At 49.7% G+C, this 20,034-nt stretch overlaps 1 protein-coding gene across 2 annotated transcripts; it reads right to left on the bottom strand.

Moving 5' to 3' along the window:
• Window positions 1-3,319: 3,319 nt before the first annotated feature.
• Window positions 3,320-13,917, bottom strand: slc39a6 (solute carrier family 39 member 6). 2 transcript variants are annotated; one of them, XM_030115766.1, is made up of 12 exons: window positions 13,811-13,917; window positions 11,852-12,047; window positions 10,560-11,340; window positions 10,342-10,480; window positions 10,082-10,228; window positions 9,829-9,998; window positions 9,552-9,743; window positions 9,226-9,310; window positions 8,551-8,940; window positions 8,288-8,368; window positions 6,828-7,018; window positions 3,320-6,371 (listed from the first exon to the last, which is right to left on the bottom strand). In XM_030115766.1, exons 2-12 carry the CDS (start codon window positions 12,043-12,045, stop codon window positions 6,219-6,221), a joined length of 2,523 nt encoding a protein of 840 aa, XP_029971626.1. In that variant the 5' UTR covers window positions 12,046-12,047; window positions 13,811-13,917; the 3' UTR covers window positions 3,320-6,218. The 2 variants fall into 2 exon arrangements, with proteins under 2 accessions (XP_029971626.1, XP_029971625.1); XM_030115765.1 differs by lacking the exon at window positions 13,811-13,917 and adding an exon at window positions 13,102-13,246 and having other exon boundaries at window positions 6,219-6,371.
• Between the last annotated feature and the right edge of the window lie 6,117 nt (window positions 13,918-20,034).

Here is a 20,034-nt window from a genome sequence, read left to right as displayed (position 1 = left end):
AAGGTGCGCTTAGTGAGGGAATAGCCGAAATGGAGCCGGTTGTATTGAAAATACCGGTCTCCCACGGCGAATCTGAGGAAGCTCCTGTGTCTCCTCAGAATGGGGATGTGAAAGTAGGCGTCCGTGAGGTCGACTGACGTCATCCAGTCCTCGGGACGGCTGCTCTCCAGGAGGTGTTTGACCGTCACCATACGGAACCTCCTTGTGGCCACATGAGCATTCAGGAGCCGCAGGTCCAGAATGGGTCTCATCCCACGACTCTTCTTGGGGACCAAGAAGTAGGGGGAGTAAAAGCCTGAGTAAAAGCCTGAGTGTGCCTCCTCCGCCCTCAGCTCCGTAACCCCGCCTCGGCGTAGGAGTGAGGACACTTCAGCGAAGCTCCGCAGGGCGTCGTCGCTGAAGGTGGGGGGCAAGCTGCTGAGAGCCTCGGGCCGCCTCCTCCAGACGCTCGATGATGACCTGTATGTCAGGGCCGAAGAGAGAAGAGGTGGACAGGGGGAGCCCCAGGACTCCCCGCTGGCCCCACTCTGCGAGGGAGGAGAGGCCAAGCCACAGGTGCCTCATGGCAAGCTGGGCACTGGCCATGGTGCGGCCCCCGTTGATGGCGGTGGCACGGAACACGACCTCGGCCGTGTTCTGGATCTCCTCGATGTCCTCCGGTGACAGCTCAGATCACTCGTGGCAGTTCTTATCGATGGAGCCTAGGAGAAAGGTGACTGTAGCAGGAGGAGGCCCTCTCCTGGCTTGTAATAATTAACCAATCCCGGCAGGGGGAGCCGTGTATAAAAGTAGCTCATGCTCACTGGTGCAGCGCTGCCACTGAGTCTGGAGTAGACCCCGCCCCTGGGCTTCCTCACTTCCTGGTGTGAGCTGTGTGAGCCGTGCGAGCTGTGTTGTCTGCCTGGCTGCGTTTAGGGTCATTTCCCCCATTCATCTGTGAGTCAACTTACTTCTAAATGAGTGGCTGTCGCGAGGTCACAGACTCCCCACCTCTCCTACTGGGTGTGTTAATTAGATGATTTTTGGCCAGGAGTGGCTGATCAAGCTGCAGTGGAACCTGCCAGCTGTTTTGTCCTTCCAGGTTGCTGCCACGACCAGTGTTGGCACACGTAATTACGCCTGGTCTGCCTCTGCTCGGTGGAGTCGGCCGTCTGCAGTTTGCTGCACTCCAATCCACTGGCTGACCTCCTGAACAGAGCTTGAACGCTTGTGGAACGCCAGGCAGAGGACAGAAGCGATCTCTTTGCTTTATTATCTTTTCTTTCTGCTTTGATTAATTTTGTTTAAGACAAGCGTTGGTATATTTTGTTGTTTTTGTTATTTTTCATTTACTTTTGTTTTGTTTGGGTGTGGCACTTACAGGTTTGCATTTATTTATTTTACTTGTGAGTTGTGACTGCCCTCCCACTTGTGTTTAGTTGTTAATTATTTTCTTTTTTTGAATGCATGAATGTGAGGGAAAAACCTTTTTTTTTAACTCCCCGTGTCTTTTCCCTCCCATCCAGAAGCTGAGCACGACGGTGGTGGCATCGGTGTCCCTGGGTGGTGGGTCTCCCTCCCGTGTGATGTGCTACGCACCCCTTTTTGTTTGAGTGTGTTCACCTTTATTTTCAGCGAGTGAGAGTGTCCTCGTGTGTCGGGGGTGATCCCTCCGAGGCTTTCATTCCCCCTACTACCCGTGTCCCTCCGGTAAGCCTCAGCTTCTGATTGGGCTCCCCCCTCTTCCCCTTCTTTTAAGAGGAGTGAATGTGTTTTTGAAATTTAATATTTAATAAAGATATTTTTCTGTTGGCCAGAACCCACGTCTCCTGCTTCTTAAGTCACGAACCTGAGTGTCCTCATTTTTAGCTATTTCCTTGGGTGCAATTCCCAAGGTGGCGTTGTCTGGCTTCCTTTCATTTGATTCATCTCGCCACATCATGATGTTAGCTAATGCAAAGACCTGATTGCCATTAGCATAACCATGATCCAGGAAGCCCGCCATGCATCTGTCTCTCTCAGACGGCAGCATGGTTTTCTCGCTGGGCCAAGCAGAGGATGTGGGTAGCAGGCAGAGTCTCACGGAGTCCTCTATCACTGGGACTCCGGAGACCGGCGGCCAGTCGTCCACGCAGCAGTGCTCACGGTAGCCCTTCACCGCCCCCTTGGCGGTGAGCGGCGCACACCAGTCACGCTGCACGTTGGCCTGGAATGACGGCACGGCAGGACGCAGCACCGCAGTCCGGGACCGAGTCCATGACTGGGTTGCCAGCCCGAGTGTGAAGTCGCGCTGCGCCGGCTCCGGAGGCTGCGGCGAGAGCACTAGGCCGGTGCGCTCGGCGGCATAAGTGAAGAGCCCCGCGAGGTGTTCCACAGGCTCACGGGGGGCGCTACGACGGCTGGTTCTGGAGAAGCTGGAGAGAGAATCGTCGCCCGGAGCGAAAGTCGGTGAGGCGGCGCCCATGAATGCCGCTCACCGCTCGGATTCCTCGAGCGGCAGGGTGAGGCGAGCAGGGCAGGATGGCCGCTGGCGCTGATGCTGCCAGCCCAGGCAGGTGAAGCAGCGCTCGTGGTGGTCTTGCTCCAGGAGCGCTGCGCCGCAGCCGCGGCAGGAGAACGGCACAACGCCGGATGGCGACTTTTCGTGGGCCGGCTTGTGAACTTGCAATGTTGCATCTTCGTCTTGAATTGGCTTCGTAAGTCTCAAGGGCTGAGAAAGAAGAAGGAAGTTGAGCGCGCGCTGGTTATATCCTCTTGGTGAGGGGCGTGGCAGTGTGCCAGCGCGCACAGGGGATTGGCGCGTCAGTTTCGGATTTGTCTCAGCGATTGGCTGGCGCCAGAGGGGAGTACCAATAGCGAAGTCCGTAGGTGGGCGAAGCACCACATGAAGTAGAACAGAAAAACCGCAAAGCTCTTCATCAGGCGCTTCAGAAAACCAAAGTCAGCCATGTGGTTTTTTTAAGGCTATTAAAATGTCAAACAAGTAAAACATTAACACTGTTATGTGACATTTATTTACAACAAAACTTCTATAAAATAATTATTTGATTTATAGCTTGTGTCTCCATGGGAGATGTCTCCGATAGGCAGCAAATTCCCGATTCGGTGCTTCGAGTTTAACGTGTTGGCAACGCAAGTTTCCCCGGAGCAGAGAAAACTTTTCAGAGGCAAAAAACACAAGAAGTTTAAAGCAGAAAGGTTATCTTTCTGGAGAAAACATCTGAACACTGAAACACTGAGTCAAAGCTGTAGTGCCATAAATCAGGACACTTAGTTGCTTCAGGAAATTTTCTTATTAGAAAAAATAAAGATGAGATAACTTTTTACATTTTAATTTTTCTTTTATTTATAACGCCAGAAAGCACAGTGAATCAAAATCTAAACTGCCTGAAAGTCTGAACCAACACTCACTCAATACAGATATGAACAATTAAATAGAACGCTCAAGAGCTCTGCAGCACAACAGCTCCGATCATCAAGTTTCTCACCTGTTTCACAGGTTTTGATGCCCACAAATACAGCTTCAACAACCAAAAAAAATATGATGAAAACTAGGAAAAAAAAAATTTTACTTCACCACTGTGAAAACAGGACAATTCAATTAAAAACAACTTTCCCCTCCAGCATACACAAACATTTCAGGAAACCAACAGGTTCCTGCATGTTCATTACCAACAGTGACAAAACAAAAATTTTATAAATGATCAAATGACAAGGTGTGTGTGTTGTTCCACTCAGATCAGTAAAATCAGTGTGAAGCAGCATTTCTGCTGCTCCAGAGGAGGCTCAACACCAGGTCAGACTAGCCGAGCCTCGGGGAACGTTCTCTTGGTAGGTTGTTACAATTCGAACACATTCCCCCGAGGACCGGAGACGGACGCTCCAGTGGAACAGGAGCTTTGGCGCAGAGCCGCTTCTTCACACGCTTTACTGACCTTCTGCCAACAGATGAAATCCAAAACCCAACTCTCCATTTTTTAAAAACACCTTCATCTTGAAATGTTTCCACTTTGTTTCTTTTGGAGGGTGGTTTGTGTTGCCTTTCTTTACATTATGTCAAACAGTACAGTGAGAGAAAGGCCTTATGTACAAGCATGAAGCACATGTGAAACACTGAGAGGTTTGTCTTCAGGTCTGGTACTCTGGACCTCAGCAGCAGGGTTCTGTAACAACGATTCAGCTCCTCACGTCTCTCCAGCTGCCACATCAAGTGCTCGGGTGTAACCAGAACAAAATAAATATAAAATTAAGTTGCAAAAACGTACAAATGAAACACAAAGCTCAGGTTCTTAATTCAAGCTTCAGAACCGACTAGTCGTCTTTTGCAGACCGTCATGAGAACACTAGAGAGGAGTTAGATGGTCCCAACGCGATGAAGTGGAGGAGATGAAGGGAATAAATGTAACGGAAGTCGACCATGGAAGGTAGTTTGTCACATTATTGAACAGTTGACACATTTGGAAGAAAATTTACTTACAAAAAAAAAAAAAAAAAGCCAGAAAATTATTACAGTGCAACACAAACACTGCTGGTTTGGCTCAAAACGAGGGATCTGCTGGGCATTTCCCATCATGAGCATTATTTCTAACGTGTTTTATTTCTAAAGAAAAGCTGCCAAAGAAAAAAAACAAACAAAATACGACTAAAGCTTGAAAAAAATGCAACATCTGAACTTCAATGTGAGAAAGGAGACTGAGAACACATCTCGTCACCGAGACGACTTTAAACACCGAAACTCCTGTGCAGCATGTGAACGCAGAAAGTAAGGTGAAAACAGGGGATTTATCAAAAAACCTTCATTTCATGACCACAAACAACCTCGGGGCTTCCGACAAACTGAAAGACTCCAGATGAAATTTGGGTCAGATCCACGCTCACTGCAGCCACAGCCTCCTCCTCCAACACCAGAACAATAAATTAACACAAAGACGTTCGCAGAATTCCTGCTTTCAAAGCCGTGACAGGGGAAACGGCGGGTTTCGAGTTGCTCCAGGTTCATCAGTGAAAGTCGTGCAAATTTCTTCTTACAGCAACACAAGATTTCCCCTCCCTCTCTGTTTTTAAGTTTCTAGTCTTCAAGTTTTCTTTTCCCCTCTGCCACCACTTTGGTGTAAATCATTAAAGGTGCTTATCTGGCCGTCACGCTCCTGTGCGCCTTCTCAAAGTGATAGACTATTAGTTTGATTCCATTTTTTAAACCCATAAACTGCTGACAACTAAAAAAAAAGCATCTATCATCTGCTGCGTCACCTCATAGCGCCCACTGTGCGTTGGAGCCAATCACGGCCCAGCATAAATAAAGACAGACAACCAGACACATCCACGCCCTCTGGCAACGCAGACTCCAGCCGGACTCAAACCGTTAACCCTCACAACAACACCAGGCTCTGTATGGGTTTCTCGGTCTGGCTGAATTGGGGATTGCTTCACAGACGGACAGCAGCTATTCCTCTTCCATCCAGAACGCAGCGCGCCCGGTTATTAAGGCTTGAATCGGTTTAAATAAGTGTGCCAAGCAAGTTTGCCTCTGCCGACACGGACAAATAACACATTCTCTCCACAGCCACACGAGCAGCTGGCCGCGAGCCCACAAAGCATTAGTGCATCAGTCACAATCAAGCTCTCACTTTAAACGCTTCTGAAAGGCTAAACTCGTTTCTTTCCATGTCAGTTATTTAGCGCGATGGCTTGATCGATATCGTTCAGTCTGAAGAGTTCTGCTCATTTTATGGCATCAGAGAGATCATTATGAGCTGCAACTAACCGGCCTCCCTGTGCTTCTTCTTTACTTCATTTTCTAAATTAATAATATGCAATATAGTTGCTAGATTTCATTCTTCTGAGGCGGTTTTGAGGATTGAGTGAGGGTTGTGTCAGGAATATAACTTGCGCTAAGCTAAACATGCGGAGAACAACAAAAACTATTCTCAGACCGAGGCGAAGAAGCTGAAGCGATCCTGGATGGACTCTACACGTTCTGCTGCGGTGTAGCCATAGAAAACAAAACAGAAGATCAAAAAAAAAACACTACTCTGGTTCAGTTTAACATCTAACTTGACCCAAGCCTCATCTATGTAAACGTGAGTGAAGGTCCCGAGTCCCAGTCACCTGGATCCTCTGGCAACACGAGCAAATACAAACAAACTAACAACCTCGGTGACTGGAGCCGACTAAACAAATATAAACATTAAGACGGAGACGCTGGAATGTCGAAGAGCTCCACACTTCTCTCTCTCCCCTCAGAATCCGAGGTCCAGCTGGATTCTGTGCTCGAAGACGGCGATCAGCAGCATGATGCAGAAGCCCAGCAGGATGCCGGCGTTCTGCAGCAGGAAGTAGCCCCAGTGGCTGACGCCGTGGTCCCCGGCGTCGTTGTGCAGCATCTCGGGCACCTGAGGGCAGACAGGAAATGAACACGTGTTCAGACAGGAAGTGTTCTCCCGCCGGTCCTCTGGGCGGCAGTACAGCCGAGCGGCCACAGGGGGGCAGCAGAGGTTTTCCAGGGTCCCTGAGCAGCAGCTGTTCAGGACAGACCCCTCTCCGGCCTGTCTTCAGGGACAGGCGGTGTGACAAGAGGACAAGAGGCCATCTGGCTCTGAGGGCTGCGGGTCAAACAGCGACAGATGCTGCTGATGGACCAGGAGCCCCGTCCTCTGGTCCTCTGGCCCCCCGGTCCCCCGGTCCTCTGGCCCCCCGGTCCCCCGGTCCTCTGGTCCCCTGGTCCTCTGGTCCCCCGGTCCCAGACCGGTCCCTCTTTCTGAGTCACGCTCTCGGTGACGGACTTCAGAACCGAATGGACCAAACACTGAGCCTGAACCACAGCGGACTGAGGAGGCAGCCTGACTCACCATGTCCACCAGGGCCACGTACATGAAGAGCCCGGCCGTCAGCGCGAAGATCCACATGGACACGTTCTCGGCGTAGTGGCCGATCAGAATGCCCGTCACCATGCCCAGGTACGCCATCATGGCCGACAGCACGTTGTACAGGATGGCCTGGCGCACCGTCATGCCCGCCTTCAGCAGCACCGCAAAGTCACCTGATGCACACGGCGAGCAGACGTTTAGTAATTATTACACACCATCACACACACACACACACACACACACACACACACACACACACTACGGTCATTATCGTCAGCGGTCGGCAGGACAACACTCCAGTGAAGAAGTACAAGCTCAAACACAGAGAGGGAAAAACAATTTTATGGAAAAAACACTTATTCTAAAACCTTTTTCTTACTTATGACTTAAAAAAAAAAAAAAAAAAAAAAAAAAATGCAGCCCTTGTTTCTTACAAAGTCAGCAAAAAGTAAAAATGCATTTAGCCGGTGCATTTGATAAATGAAATCTGCCTAAACTGAGAATTCAACCTCCCTGTTGAAGATAATGGAGCATGTGGTTTAATCAGATTGAGGATAACCTTTAACAAAAGCATATTTTAGGCTACAATGATCTCAAAAGTTCAACACCGAGTCTTTTGTTTAGCATTCAGAACATCTCAATATGTAAAAAAAGATCAGAATAAAAGTCGACTGGTGTTTTTGATCATATAAAAAAGTTAACTTTGGTCCATAAAAGACATACAGCGGCGGTGTGTGTGCTCAGAGTGTGTTACTCTTCAGCATCGTGGCTGAGGCTCGCTAGTTTTAATCAATGCTCCTCGAGCTCAACTTAGAAGATGAAGGAGAATCCTTAAAGTGACACTAAGGAACTTTTCAACCTTAATAAAACATTTTAATATCTTTTGTGATGATACATCAACTTACAGCAGCTGAATGACCCTCTGTCAGCCTGAGGGCGTCAGTGTTGCTTCACTTGTTCTGAGCAGCTGTGAGGAGGGTGGTAGGAACCCTGCTCACTGAAACACTCCACATGTGCGGACTGCTTTATGGCATGCGTCACATCACGATAGAACATTGTTTATCCATTAGATTCATTACCTCGTCGCTATCCGTCCTTCACACAGCCACCGGAAACAAATGAAGGCGAGTTCAGTCCGACAGCACGCCACCGGGAGCAGCATGTTACCACGCCACGCGCTAGGCCTCATGGGAACTGTAGTATTCCTTCAGGCAAAACACTACCGCTTTGTCCACTGGCGCCGCCAAAATCAACGAAAACTGAAAGTTCCTTAGTGTCGCTTTAATGAGAGCAAACTGTGAGCCTGGAGCAGTGAAGCCTGTTACACACACATCTGCTCTCGCCGTCTGCATTTTACACACAGCTCCAAATCATCATGACCACTCGGTGCTGCCAGGTCAGTGAGCGATACGGACACTGCGGGCCCAGGAGGACGGTCTTACCCAGCTCATGCGGCAGCTCGTGGCAGAACACAGCCACGGACGTGCTGAGCCCACTGGACAGGCCCTCGGTGAAGGCAGCGCCTAAACACAGAGAGACGGCACTGAAAAACAGACTCCAGCGTCTAACCGTGAAGAAGAGCCACGTCTAAACCAGACATGAAGAAGTGCAGCAGAAGTTCCCAAAAGGAAAAGACAGGAGGAGATTCTATTTCCAGCTGTTCTGACCGGCAGAGCTAAAGACTAAAGACTGGTCCCCGGCTCACCGATGGCCAGGCCGTCGCTGAAGTTGTGCAGGCCGTCCCCCATGATGACCATCCAGGCCAGCGCGGCCACGCCGGCCTGCTGGAAGTGCTGCTCGGAGTAGGAGTGGGCGTGGCTGTGCGGGTGGTGGTTCTGGGAGTGGTGGTGGTGCAGGATGTGGTGGTAGTCGTGGTGGTGGTGGTGCATGCTGTCGGCCTGGCCCACCGTGTCGTGGAAGTGGGAGTGGCACTTGTTCTCGCAGTCCTCGTCGGTGTAGGCGGCGGCGGCGTAGCCCTGCGGCGAGACCAGCGACAGCTGCGGCGCCAGCATCACCTGCTCCTCCTCCGCCACGCCGCCGCCGTGCAGGCTGCCGGAGTGGTCGCCGAACGCCCCGGCGCCGTTCGGCTCAGCGTCTGGGGACAGAAAATACTCTCTGAACGCGCACAAGACTAACAATGGACGTCCGTCTGCAGATCTCCACTCCAACACAGCAGCTTCCTGGTTTGGCGTCAAACTGTTTACTGGCACAGAGAGCAGCGTCAGCAGGACGGCGCGTCTGATTACTGTTTACTATTACTGTTGACAGCAGACATGGAGAAAGTCCAGCCTAGAAATATCCTAAACAAGGATAATGGCCAGGTCCACTGCCGGTGGCTTCACTGGTCAGTGTGCCGGAGTCTGCAGATCCCGTCTCTCACCTTCGCTGGGCTTCAGGTCGTTCTCCTGCAGAGCGGGCTGCTTCTCCGGGTCCATGCTGTCGTTCTGCTCCCACTTCTTCTGGATCTGTGGACACACCAACCACCTGTGATTCCAGAGAAGCTCATCGCCTCAGCACTGGACGGACGCCTCAGCACCTCACAGCTTAATGGAAACACTCCTCACCAATTCTGTTTTCAATTGAGAAAATCATGAAGTATCAAACATACATATATAAAGTACGACTCTCCCCTCACAGCGAGAAGGCTGTGGGTTCAAATCTCAGTTTTCACTGACCCGCATTTGGAGGAGCGGATTGACCTCTGACCTTCTGCTTCTTGTCTTTGTACATCTTCCCGAGCGTCAGGAAGTGTTCGATCAGAAACATGAAGTAGACTCCGCCCAGAGCCGTCAGGCCCTTCCACACGGCGTCCAGGTCCTCCTCCTGCTCGTGGTGGTGGTGGTGGCCCTCGGCGCCGGCGTCCTCGTGGTGGTGGTGGTGGTGATGGCCGCCCTGGGACTGCCGGGGGGAGGGGGAAGCTTATCGCAAAAACACTCCAGCAGGGAATCTGAATCCGCCCCGTGAGGCCCTCAGAGGGACTCACGTGAGGGATGAGGTGCAGGAAGGCGTCGCCGCTCAGCGTGCCCACGGCCAGCGCCACCAGGAAGCTGAGCAGGAACTTGAAGAAAACCCTGTTCATGAGAGGGATGAGGACGACGCCCAGCAGCGACAGCAGGCTGATGATGGAGATGGAGATGAAGCCGCCGGCCCACGCTGCAACGCGACAACACGGGTTCTTCAAGACCGGCGCCGAGAACCGGGAACACAGAACTCCACCGCCAGCCGGGCCACCTTACCTGTGGAGATGTTTCTGCCGCTCTCCCCGGCGTTGCGCTCGGTGTGGTCGTGGTCGTGGTCGTGGTCATGGTCGTGGTCGTGGTGGTCATGGTCGGAGTGGTTGTGGTCGCCATGGTGATCGTGAGCACGTTTGTGGTGTTTATGTCCTGAGAGCAAAAGACCCAGCCTGAGTGAGCGACGGTTACGGACCGCTCCCCGGGACGGCTCAAAGAGCCGAGAGGCCGAGCGTCCCGGAGTCCTGGTCTCCACGGCGTCTCACCTCTGTCCTCGTGGACGATGCACGCTCCTCTGTCCAGCTGGTTGAGGAGCGCCGTGCACAGGAAGCTGAAGTCTCCCAGGGTGACGCCCACATCCTGCGACATGCCGTGCGAGGACAGGATGGTGGACGCGTTGAGGCACTGAGAAGAGACACGGCAACTTTACACACATGTCCAACCAGATCGGCAGGTCCACACAGCAGGGAGCCCAGTCTGGTACCTCCGCCGTGTCCACGCTGCGGTTCTGCAGCTGATCCTCATTCGTATGGTCATGGCTGTGGTCGTCATGATGGTCGTGACCGTGGTCGTCATGGTGACCGTGGTCGTGGTCATCATGGTGCTCGTGGTCGTCATGGTGACCGTGGTCATGGTCGTCATGGTGCTCGTGGTCGTCATGGTGACCGTGGTCATGGTCGTCATGGTGCTCGTGGTCGTCATGGTGACCGTGGTCATGATCATCATGGTGCTCGTGGTCGTCATGGTGACCGTGGTCATGATCGTCATGGTGCTCGTGGTCGCCATGGTGATCGTGCTCGTCCTGCGCCTGGCCCTCCCTGACCAAACCGGCCACGGTTGTCGCGGCGGGTTCCTCTCCGGCGGGACTGGGCCGGACGGAGCCGCTGCTCTCCGACGGCTTGACCAGCCGCTGGGCGCTGTAAACGACCGTGGCGTCCACCCTCTGAGCCGCGTCCACCGCGGCCGCGGTCTTCTTGTCGTACGGGTTGAGGCGGCTCTCGGAGTCGCCGCTTTTCTTCCCGGGCGGGTCGTCCTCCTTCTCCGGGCTCTTGGGAAACTTGTGCGGCGCGGCTGAGTGGGCGTGTTTCTGGTGGTGCGAGTCGTTGTCATCGTGGTCATGGTGGTGGTGATGGTGGTCATGGTCGTGGTCGTGGTGGCCCGGCTGCTCGTGGTGCTGCACCATAACGTTCCTGATGCGATCCAACCCCACGTTCTGCAAGAGGCGCTTCAACCCGGCCAGAGAGATGGTGCCATTTTCACCATACCTGCCGGATTTAATACAAAAAGAGAAGAAATCCTTACATGGCCCATTTCTACAGGTCGTTTTGATGGAAATATTAACCGACAGTGGCACACACAAGGGATTTCTGTAGATTGACAAACATCCAGCAACAAGAGCTTCACTGAATCCACTCAATGAAAATTAAAAAAAAAAAAAAAAAAAATCACTGCCCCCTAAAGTCATCCTTCTTTGCTGCCACAAGAGGGCGCCAATGTGCAGACAACCCAAACCACCCTAATTATACCAATACTGTACAGATCACCAAATCAGCACTCATGTTTCAGGGTTGAGTTAGAAGTCATGCATAAAAATGATGATATGGCCAAAATACCCACTCGCCTAATGATACTGCAAACAGTGCATGTTTTTATTGTTTGAAGGCAGGTTCTCTTTCATAGTCAAATGTTTAACCTGTTAGATCAGCTGCTGCAAAACTGGAAAGAAACAAAAAGACCAAAAAGAAACTAGAGAAATACAAACAAAGCAACACCGACCTGCTGAACAGCGCCTCCAGGTGCTGCCTCTGGCTCTGCTGGGCCCTCTGGGCGTCGATCACGGCGGACAGCAGATGCACACCGGTGCTGGCCTCCGGCGGGGACGGCGTGCACTCCGGACCGGCCGAGCAGCCGCTCGCCGCCAAGAGGAGCATCAGCGCCAGGAGAGCCGCGCTCATCTCCTCGTTCCTCATCTCTGCAGGGCAAACAGAAGGACATCACTGGCATTCCCCAATTATCTTTGTCAACTGTGAAAGCTAAGATTCTGATAAAAGTGTTGAAGAAAGTCTGACAAGCACTGTGAGACTGTTCTGCCAAGCGAAAAAAAAACCCTGAGATTATTATTGTTATTTGATGAAAGAATGTAGTTAAGCTGTGCTCTCCTGCACAGCTGCCGTGATTACATTGTTCACTGCGTTCTGCCATAAAGTTCTGCTGACCATGAAAAGTAACGAAGCTGATAAGAGGCTTTGTGCCTCGCTGCCTCCCAGCAGGCCTCTTCCCACCTCGGTCTCGAGATATGAAGTCCTGTGAACTGAGATATGCGACCTGCCTCTCTCAAACGACCCTGCCGCCTCCGCACGTGTCAAGAAACCACCGCTCGCCAAAGGGAAAATTTTCCTGACGCAGGTGGTTCTGATGTTGATGAATCACATCCTTGAAATAATCAACACTGAGTAATTCCTGAATTTCCAAATCATGACGACATCTTGATGACTGTCTGACCACAGAAGCTCTGAAGAAATAGCGGTCGAAAAACTGCCTAAAACCAGGTTAGTTTTTCCCTGTGATTGAACAGAAGATGGCTCAACCCAACATCCCACAGATGCTTCAGTTTACAGCAGTGAAAACAAACTGCATGGCTGTTTAATCTCATTTTAGCTATTCCTAACCGGTCCACACTGAACTGAGTGATGCTTCATAAAAAACACGTTTTACAATACGTTTTGTTTTATCTATAACACACAAGGAAAATTATTTTGTAGATTTGGCACATTAGTAGTGTTCATTGGAAGTTTGGGTTCATTAATTTTGAAAAGGACCATCACACATACTTCAATCACCTACACAAACGCAGTTAGGCAAAACAGATTATTTCGATTGAAGACTAATGATTCAAGGGGCTGTAATGAAGTTAAACCGGATCATTAGAGGAACGACTGAATGAATGAATGAACACTTCCTGCCCGGTGAGCATGCTGATGGACACAAAGGGAATAGGAGCTCATAGGACATAAATGGACATTTACTGTGTTTTGAGTCCAGCCGAATGTCAGAGCAGCTCACAACAGGTCGGTCCGTCCTAAACTCAGAGCAGTGTTCAGCACTCAGAGGAAGAAATGATAAAAATCATGGTTTTTTGAACGGAGTCTGGCGTGTCGTCCCAGACGGTACACGCGCGTCGAAAACGTCTGTTTCTAGAAAGGACGCTGAGCACGTGCGGTGGTTCAGGGTTACAGGAAACCCCCGAAGACGCTGGCCCGGCCGCTCACCGGCCGCTCACCGGGGACTTAGCCCGGCTAGCCGGCGTGCTGGCTGCGGTCTTTCGGTGAAGTCGCTTCGGGATGCTGACGGCCGGAGTCAGCCGGGTGGCCGCGGCCCGGGCCGCGTGGTGCCGCCAGAGCTCCGCCTGAAGGCGCCGGTAAAAGGATAAATCACACCGCGAGAGTCCGTCAAGCCGCCGTGTGGCTGTGTGTTCGTCCCGTGTGGCCGTGTGTTCGTCCACGGCCACGCCGTGTGTGTTGGGGCAGAAATGGAAGTAAACAGAACCACGTTGAGCCTCTGCGCTCAGCACTACAGCCCGGTGCCGGGTGCACAAAGGCGGCCAACGCGGAAACTGCACCCGGCCCCTGCCGCCGCCGTGTGGAGAGGACCGGGGAGGACCCGGGAGGACCGGAGATGGCACGGCGCGAGCCGGAGAGGACAAAAAACAAATTAGACGGCGTGGAAATAACTTACAGAACGGACGAGTGCTGCGTTCGGTTCGGCGCCGCGATGCTGTGGTCCTGGTCCGGACCGCCGCTGGCGAGGATGTGGCTGTGACGCCTTCAAGGACAGCCGGAAATATCAGCGCCGACACGAGACGCGGAAGGAGCCGCGGCCAACGAGCGGGCCTGAAGAGATGAATAATTCAAGATGTTTCTGTTTCTCACGGCCTTATATAAGAGAGGGGCAGAAGGGTCTGCATGAGGGGCAAATGCTGTGAGAGAGGTAATTCATACAGGATGCGTGTTTCTCTTTTCCTAATGTGAAGGAGACAGAAGGGTCTGGAAGACAAACAGATGGTCTCATTAAAGACAACGATTGGACAACGTTTCAATGTTTTCTTCTTGTGTGATCATAAAGAGTTCACAGATTATCCAGGTTGAAAGTGTTTCCACATTTTGCTTGCTTTGCCGTCTGTCACATGTTTGGTTTTCTGTCTTTGTTTGGTATTTTAATAAAATCCACGCTGCTGTTGTTTTTAGACCAGTGGTCAGTGGGGTCAGTTAGGAGGTCTGTGATTGCACTGGTAAAAATAGATGTAACATTTGTTGTCTCTTGCTCGTGCAGCCTCAGATTGAGAAGAGGTTTGCTGATTTCTCCCACACTGGCTCATTGTTATCAGGATGGTTATTAGGGGAAGTGGAGAATGTCATTCTTTATGTTTTGCCTCTGAAAGTTGTTCCTTTCAACTCGAATGGTGCTTTTTTAATGTTTTAAGCTGAAATCTCATAAATCTTCCACCTGAAATGTTTCTCTTCAACTGTCTGCCGTTATATTTATTTTCATTCACATTTTAATTTGTATTCACTGTGTTCGCTCTGCTCTTTTTGTTTGATTAAACTATGAACATGAAAACCAGATGAATGCTATGTGATACACACTAGAAAATATTTGGATGTTTTCTGTTTGTTGTCTATATAAAATGATACCAAGTGAATTTCTTTTAAAGGAAAACGGAAAAGGTGCGTTTTCAAATTGTGATGGCTAAATGATCAGTTCCAAAAATGTGAATATCATCCCCATTACCCACACGGCCCTGAATGCATCAGAGGAGGACCTGGACCTGCTGGAGACAGTGCAGGACATGTGACCGGGCTTTGCAGCACGTGACCATGTCTGCTTCTGATGGGGTGGCGGGAGGATCAGCCAGAGAGGCATAGCTGCCACCGAGTTTTCTCTCTTTCTCCTCCTTCCCTCAGACAGAGATCAGCGTGTGAAGGCCTGACTCCGTCAGAGCGGCCCTTCATGGATTAACATGAGACAGATGAATGAACTAATCCCTCTAAACAGCTCTAAACACAGCTCTCATGGCCTCTGAGGAGCAGGTGAAGGCCTGAGAAACCCCACCAGGGACTGGAACTGCCTGCTTCTGGCCATTCAGCGGGGTTGTGTCTCTTCCAGTGGATCTTTTTGTCTCTTTCCTGTTGTGGTCGTGTTGCATCTCCATGCAGTCAGTGCTTAAAGTTGGGTTAATTTCACACCTATCTCATTTGGAGTATCTTGTAGTTATACTGAGTTTCTCTTTATCTTTCTTTGGCTTTGCATTCAAATTTCTTCTGATCGACTTCTGATGTGGATTTCTTGGAGACTGGCAGAGGTGGGAGATTGGAGCCTGATCAGGTCATCTCCATGCCATGTTTTTGCTCTGACCATGTATCACACCAGGTGAATCTAATCAACCCTGCTCCTCAGCTTGTCTGTGGTACATGGTGAGGGCAAAAACGTGGCATGGAGATGACTTGATCAGGCTCCAATCTCCCACCTGGCTGTTACTGAAGCCGTCCTGTTGGGTAACCTCTGTGGCGTCAGGTGAGAAAAGCCCACCTCCTCCGTGGCTCACACAGAAACATGCAGAAATGATGGGATCGGCTTGTGAAACACACACCCTTGAAATAACAAGCAGGAAAGTGAGAATGGATGGATCTAAATAAATAACCAGCTGCCACCCAGGGCTAGGGCCCAACACACCCAGAAAACAAACATTCTCCTGCCTCCCTCTGATCTCTGTGTTGTCTTTTCTGCGTTCAAGCAGAAGTTCTCATTAGAGGAGGAATTCATCTCTTCAGTATATGACAGATTTCACAAAGTCAAATATATTTACAGACCAGTGCTTTACAAAGAAATTAAAAAATACATTAAATTTTTCTAAAGATATGCATTAAAACAAGCAAATAAGAATCTTAATAATATAACAGTTTAAAACTTCTCGTGTTCTCTCACACACTCTCATCCTCATCCGACTCATCTCATCCTTTATCATCCTTTAAACTGAAGCCTTAACAAAAGAAATGCCATTTGAATCAGTTTTCCAGGAAAATCAGCCTTCAGAAGAAAAGAAAATACGAGTAAAACAAATCCGATGCTTCTCTAATACGATAGTATTAATTCATGGATCTCACCAATACTCCTCCCATTACGATCATTAACAATGACGAGAACATGTCTGAGAAGTTCGTATTTCCATAACTCTGCTCAAATGTATTTCTATAGCACTTGAAAAACGGCTACAGCTGAACCAGAGTGCTGTACATTAACAGACGTGAAACATGAAGTGCAAGATAAATGAAATAGAAAGATCAAAACCGGTAAAAACAGGAGCAGAGTCTCAGACTCGGTGAAAAGACACCACAGACTTACAGCGTGACAGTTTTTCATATATTTTTTTTTTCAAAGATCAACAATAACTTTATATGCATTAAAGCAAAAATTAACTTTTTGTGTAGGGAAAGATGATCGTAGACACAGACGTGGACAAAATAGTTGGTCCCCTTCGTTTAATGAAAGAAAAATTCACAGTGGTCAGAGAAATAACTTGAATCTGATGAAAGTAATAATAAAAAAAATTCTAGGAAATGTAACTAATGAAAGTCAGCCATCAGTTTTCAGCCAGGCTTCAACAGAATTATTTAAAAAAAAAAAAAAAAAAAAACTCATGTCACAGGCCTGGACAAAAATGCTGGTCCCCCTAGAAAAGACTGACATGATGTGACCAGAGGGACATGTCAGTCCCAGGTGTGTCCACTAACGAGCCTCACAGGTGTCTCCAGTCTTGTAATGAGTCAGTGGCTCATATAGAGGGCGCCAGGGAGCCACAGGAAGTGGACCACACTCAACGTGGACCAGAGCAAGCAAAGGACAGAGTGTCTCAGGAGACTAGAAAGAACCTTCTAGACCAGCCCGTTAAAGGGGACAGCTGTAGACCGTCTCCAGCAGGCTGAGGTTCCTGTGACTACAGCTGCTCTTTATTCAGAAATTCAAGCCATGGGACTTTAGCCAGCCTTCCTGGACGCGGCCGCAGGAGGACAACTGAGGACAAATCAAAGAGACGGAAAATACGAGCGGTAACAAAAGACCCAGAAACACTTCTAAAGAGATTAAAGGAGAACTTCAAGCTGAAGAACGTCGGTGTCAGATCGACCGTCCATCCCTGTTTGGACCAAAGTGCACTTCATGGAGACGACCAAGGAGGACACCACTGTTAAAGACAAACCATAAAAAAGCCAGAATACATGTTGACAAGCCACAAAGCTTCTGGGAGAATGTCCTCTGGACAGATGAGACAAACATGAACGTTTCTGCCAAGGCTCATCAGCTCTATGTCCACAGACGGAGAAATGAAGCATAATATGAAGAACAGAAGACTGTCCCTGCTGTGAGACATGGAGGACGCTCTGTAGACTGTCCCTGCTGTGAGACATGGAGGACGCTCTGTAGACTGTCCCTGCTGTGAGACATGGAGGACGCTCTGTAGACTGTCCCTGCTGTGAGACATGGAGGACGCTCTGTTGACTGTCCCTGCTGTGAGACATGGAGGACGCTCTGTTGACTGTCCCTGCTGTGAGACATGGAGGACGCTCTGTTGACTGTCCCTGCTGTGAGACATGGAGGACGCTCTGTAGACTGTCCCTGCTGTGAGACATGGAGGACGCTCTGTAGACTGTCCCTGCTGTGAGACATGGAGGACGCTCTGTTGACTGTCCCTGCTGTGAGACATGGAGGACGCTCTGTAGACTGTCCCTGCTGTGAGACATGGAGGACGCTCTGCTCGGTTCTGGGTCTGGCACAGGCGGTCTGGAATCTGTGCAGCGTCCAATGAAATCTCAAGACTATCAAGGGGTTCTAGAGAAATGTGCTGCCAGGGTCAGGAAGCTTGGTCTCAGTCCAGGTCCTGGTCTTCAACAGGACCACGACCCAGAACACACAGCTGAACCCAGGACGGCTCAGAGGACACACTGGACTGTCCTCAGTGGCCTTCTGTGACCCCTGACCTCAACCCTGCCCAGCATCTGTGGAAGGAGCTGAAACCTGCCATCTGGAGAAGGACCTGGAGCAGTTTGCTCATGAGCACTGGGGCAGAACACCTGCTGGAAGCTGCAGGAGCTCAGTGACAGTTACAGGAATGGTTTGACTGCAGTGGTTGCCTCAAAAGGTTGTGCAACTGAATATTAAGCTAAGGGCACCATCATTTTTGTCCAGGCCTGATTCATGAGTTTATTTTTTTTAAATAATTCTGTTGAAGCCTGGTTGAAAAGCAGTGCCTGACTATCATTGGTTAAATTTCCTAGAATTTTTATTTATTACTATTTTTGTCAGATTGAAGTTGTTTCTCTGACCACTGTGAATTTTTCTTTCATTAAACGAAAGGTATTAACAATTTTGTCCAGAATCAGAAAAGATTTATTGGCCAGGTTTGACAACAAACTAGGAACCACGTCTGGACGTTAGAACTGTGGCTACTGTGGCAGACAATAAGGTTTGTGAAGAAGGTATTCTGGAAACAGATTTTCGGACCTTGTAACAAATCAAATTGCTCCTCGGAGCACTCCGGATAACAGCAGAAGCTCCTCCTCTGCCTCTAAAGGCAAAAACAATCTGCCACCCAGCCCAGAAGGAAAACAGTGGCCCTGGCCTCCACGGAGGCTGCCTGCTGGCTGGGTGTGTTTCTGTTGTTGTTGGAGTTCTCTGGGATGAAGTGACTGTTTGCCCCTGATTGATCCGACATCCTGCTGCTGGTGTTTGTTAGAGCAGTCACCTCCTCAAAAACTCTGCTGCAAAGGGGGGCTGTCTTGCAAAAAGTGGAAAAATCTTCGTCATCTCACTGAATTTATTTTGCTGTGCATCACTCTGAATGCCTGTTTACTGACGGAGCATCATCCAGACACCAGGCAGGCTCAGGCGGTTTGAAAGGCCTTGAACATTCAAATAAAAGATGGAAACCTGCCTGCTTCAGATGGCCTGAGAGGCCCGGGGGCCTGGTAGACCCTTTGTGGCTCAAGGTATAACTGTGACTCCACAGATGGTCCTGTTTTGGGTTCAGAGAAACATTCATCCGAGTTCGGGTGGATTTAGTCAGGGCTGCTTTCAGATCATAAAGCAGGTTTAAGCGGTGGTCCAGCACATTCAGATAGATTCAGGGTAAAGGGTGTGTTCCCATGGTTAAGCTGTTATCTGAGCTTTTCGCACCAGGCTTTCCCACTGCGAACATAAGCCTCTTGGCTGAAACTTCCAAGAAAAAGGTCAGAACACTTTCTACGAAAGACTGGCAAGAGAAAAAAAATGCCCTGGCTGACTTAAAAGAGTTTGACCTTCTCAGAAGTTAAAGCAGGTTGATAAGTGTGTGAACAGCCTCTTCACATGTCGATCACATGTCCCTTCAGCTTTAAAACATTCACACACGGGAAGCTTTCATCCTCACACAATAACACATCTACAGCAGAGGAGGCAAATCCACGATCTGACTGAACCCTGAAGACGTAACAAAAGAGCAGTGTGATCGGGAAGAAAAAACCCCTTCAGCTCCAACCGAACCACATCTCTCCACGTCAGCAGCACAGGGCCTGCTGGCGTGTGACTGGAGCGAGCAGCATTCCTGAATACATGACTGCAGTTCCTTCACATTAAGGAAAAAGTTATAATCGGGGGGGAAATGTATAATAAGAAACAATAGGCTATAAAGATCATTAATATTAATGGTTATGATCAAAATGTCTTGCAAATAATGTCAATTATCACTGAAGCATCAACCTTTTAGATTCCTGATCTGAGACTTTCAGACACTAAGAAAATGAACTGGCAGCTCTGACAGTTTGTGATGTGATTCTCGACATGGCCACTAGAGGGCGACCCCGGACAACAGAACTTTCAGTTGCCCCATTTCTGCACAAACCCTCTGGTTTGGCTCTTATCTGAACTCTGTG

This window comes from Salarias fasciatus, chromosome 18 (assembly GCF_902148845.1).
Source record: "Salarias fasciatus chromosome 18, fSalaFa1.1, whole genome shotgun sequence".
NCBI classification, from domain to species: Eukaryota; Metazoa; Chordata; class Actinopteri; order Blenniiformes; family Blenniidae; genus Salarias; species Salarias fasciatus.
Note: the sequence above shows the minus strand (reverse complement) of the source record. Positions and strands in the feature narration are given on the sequence as shown.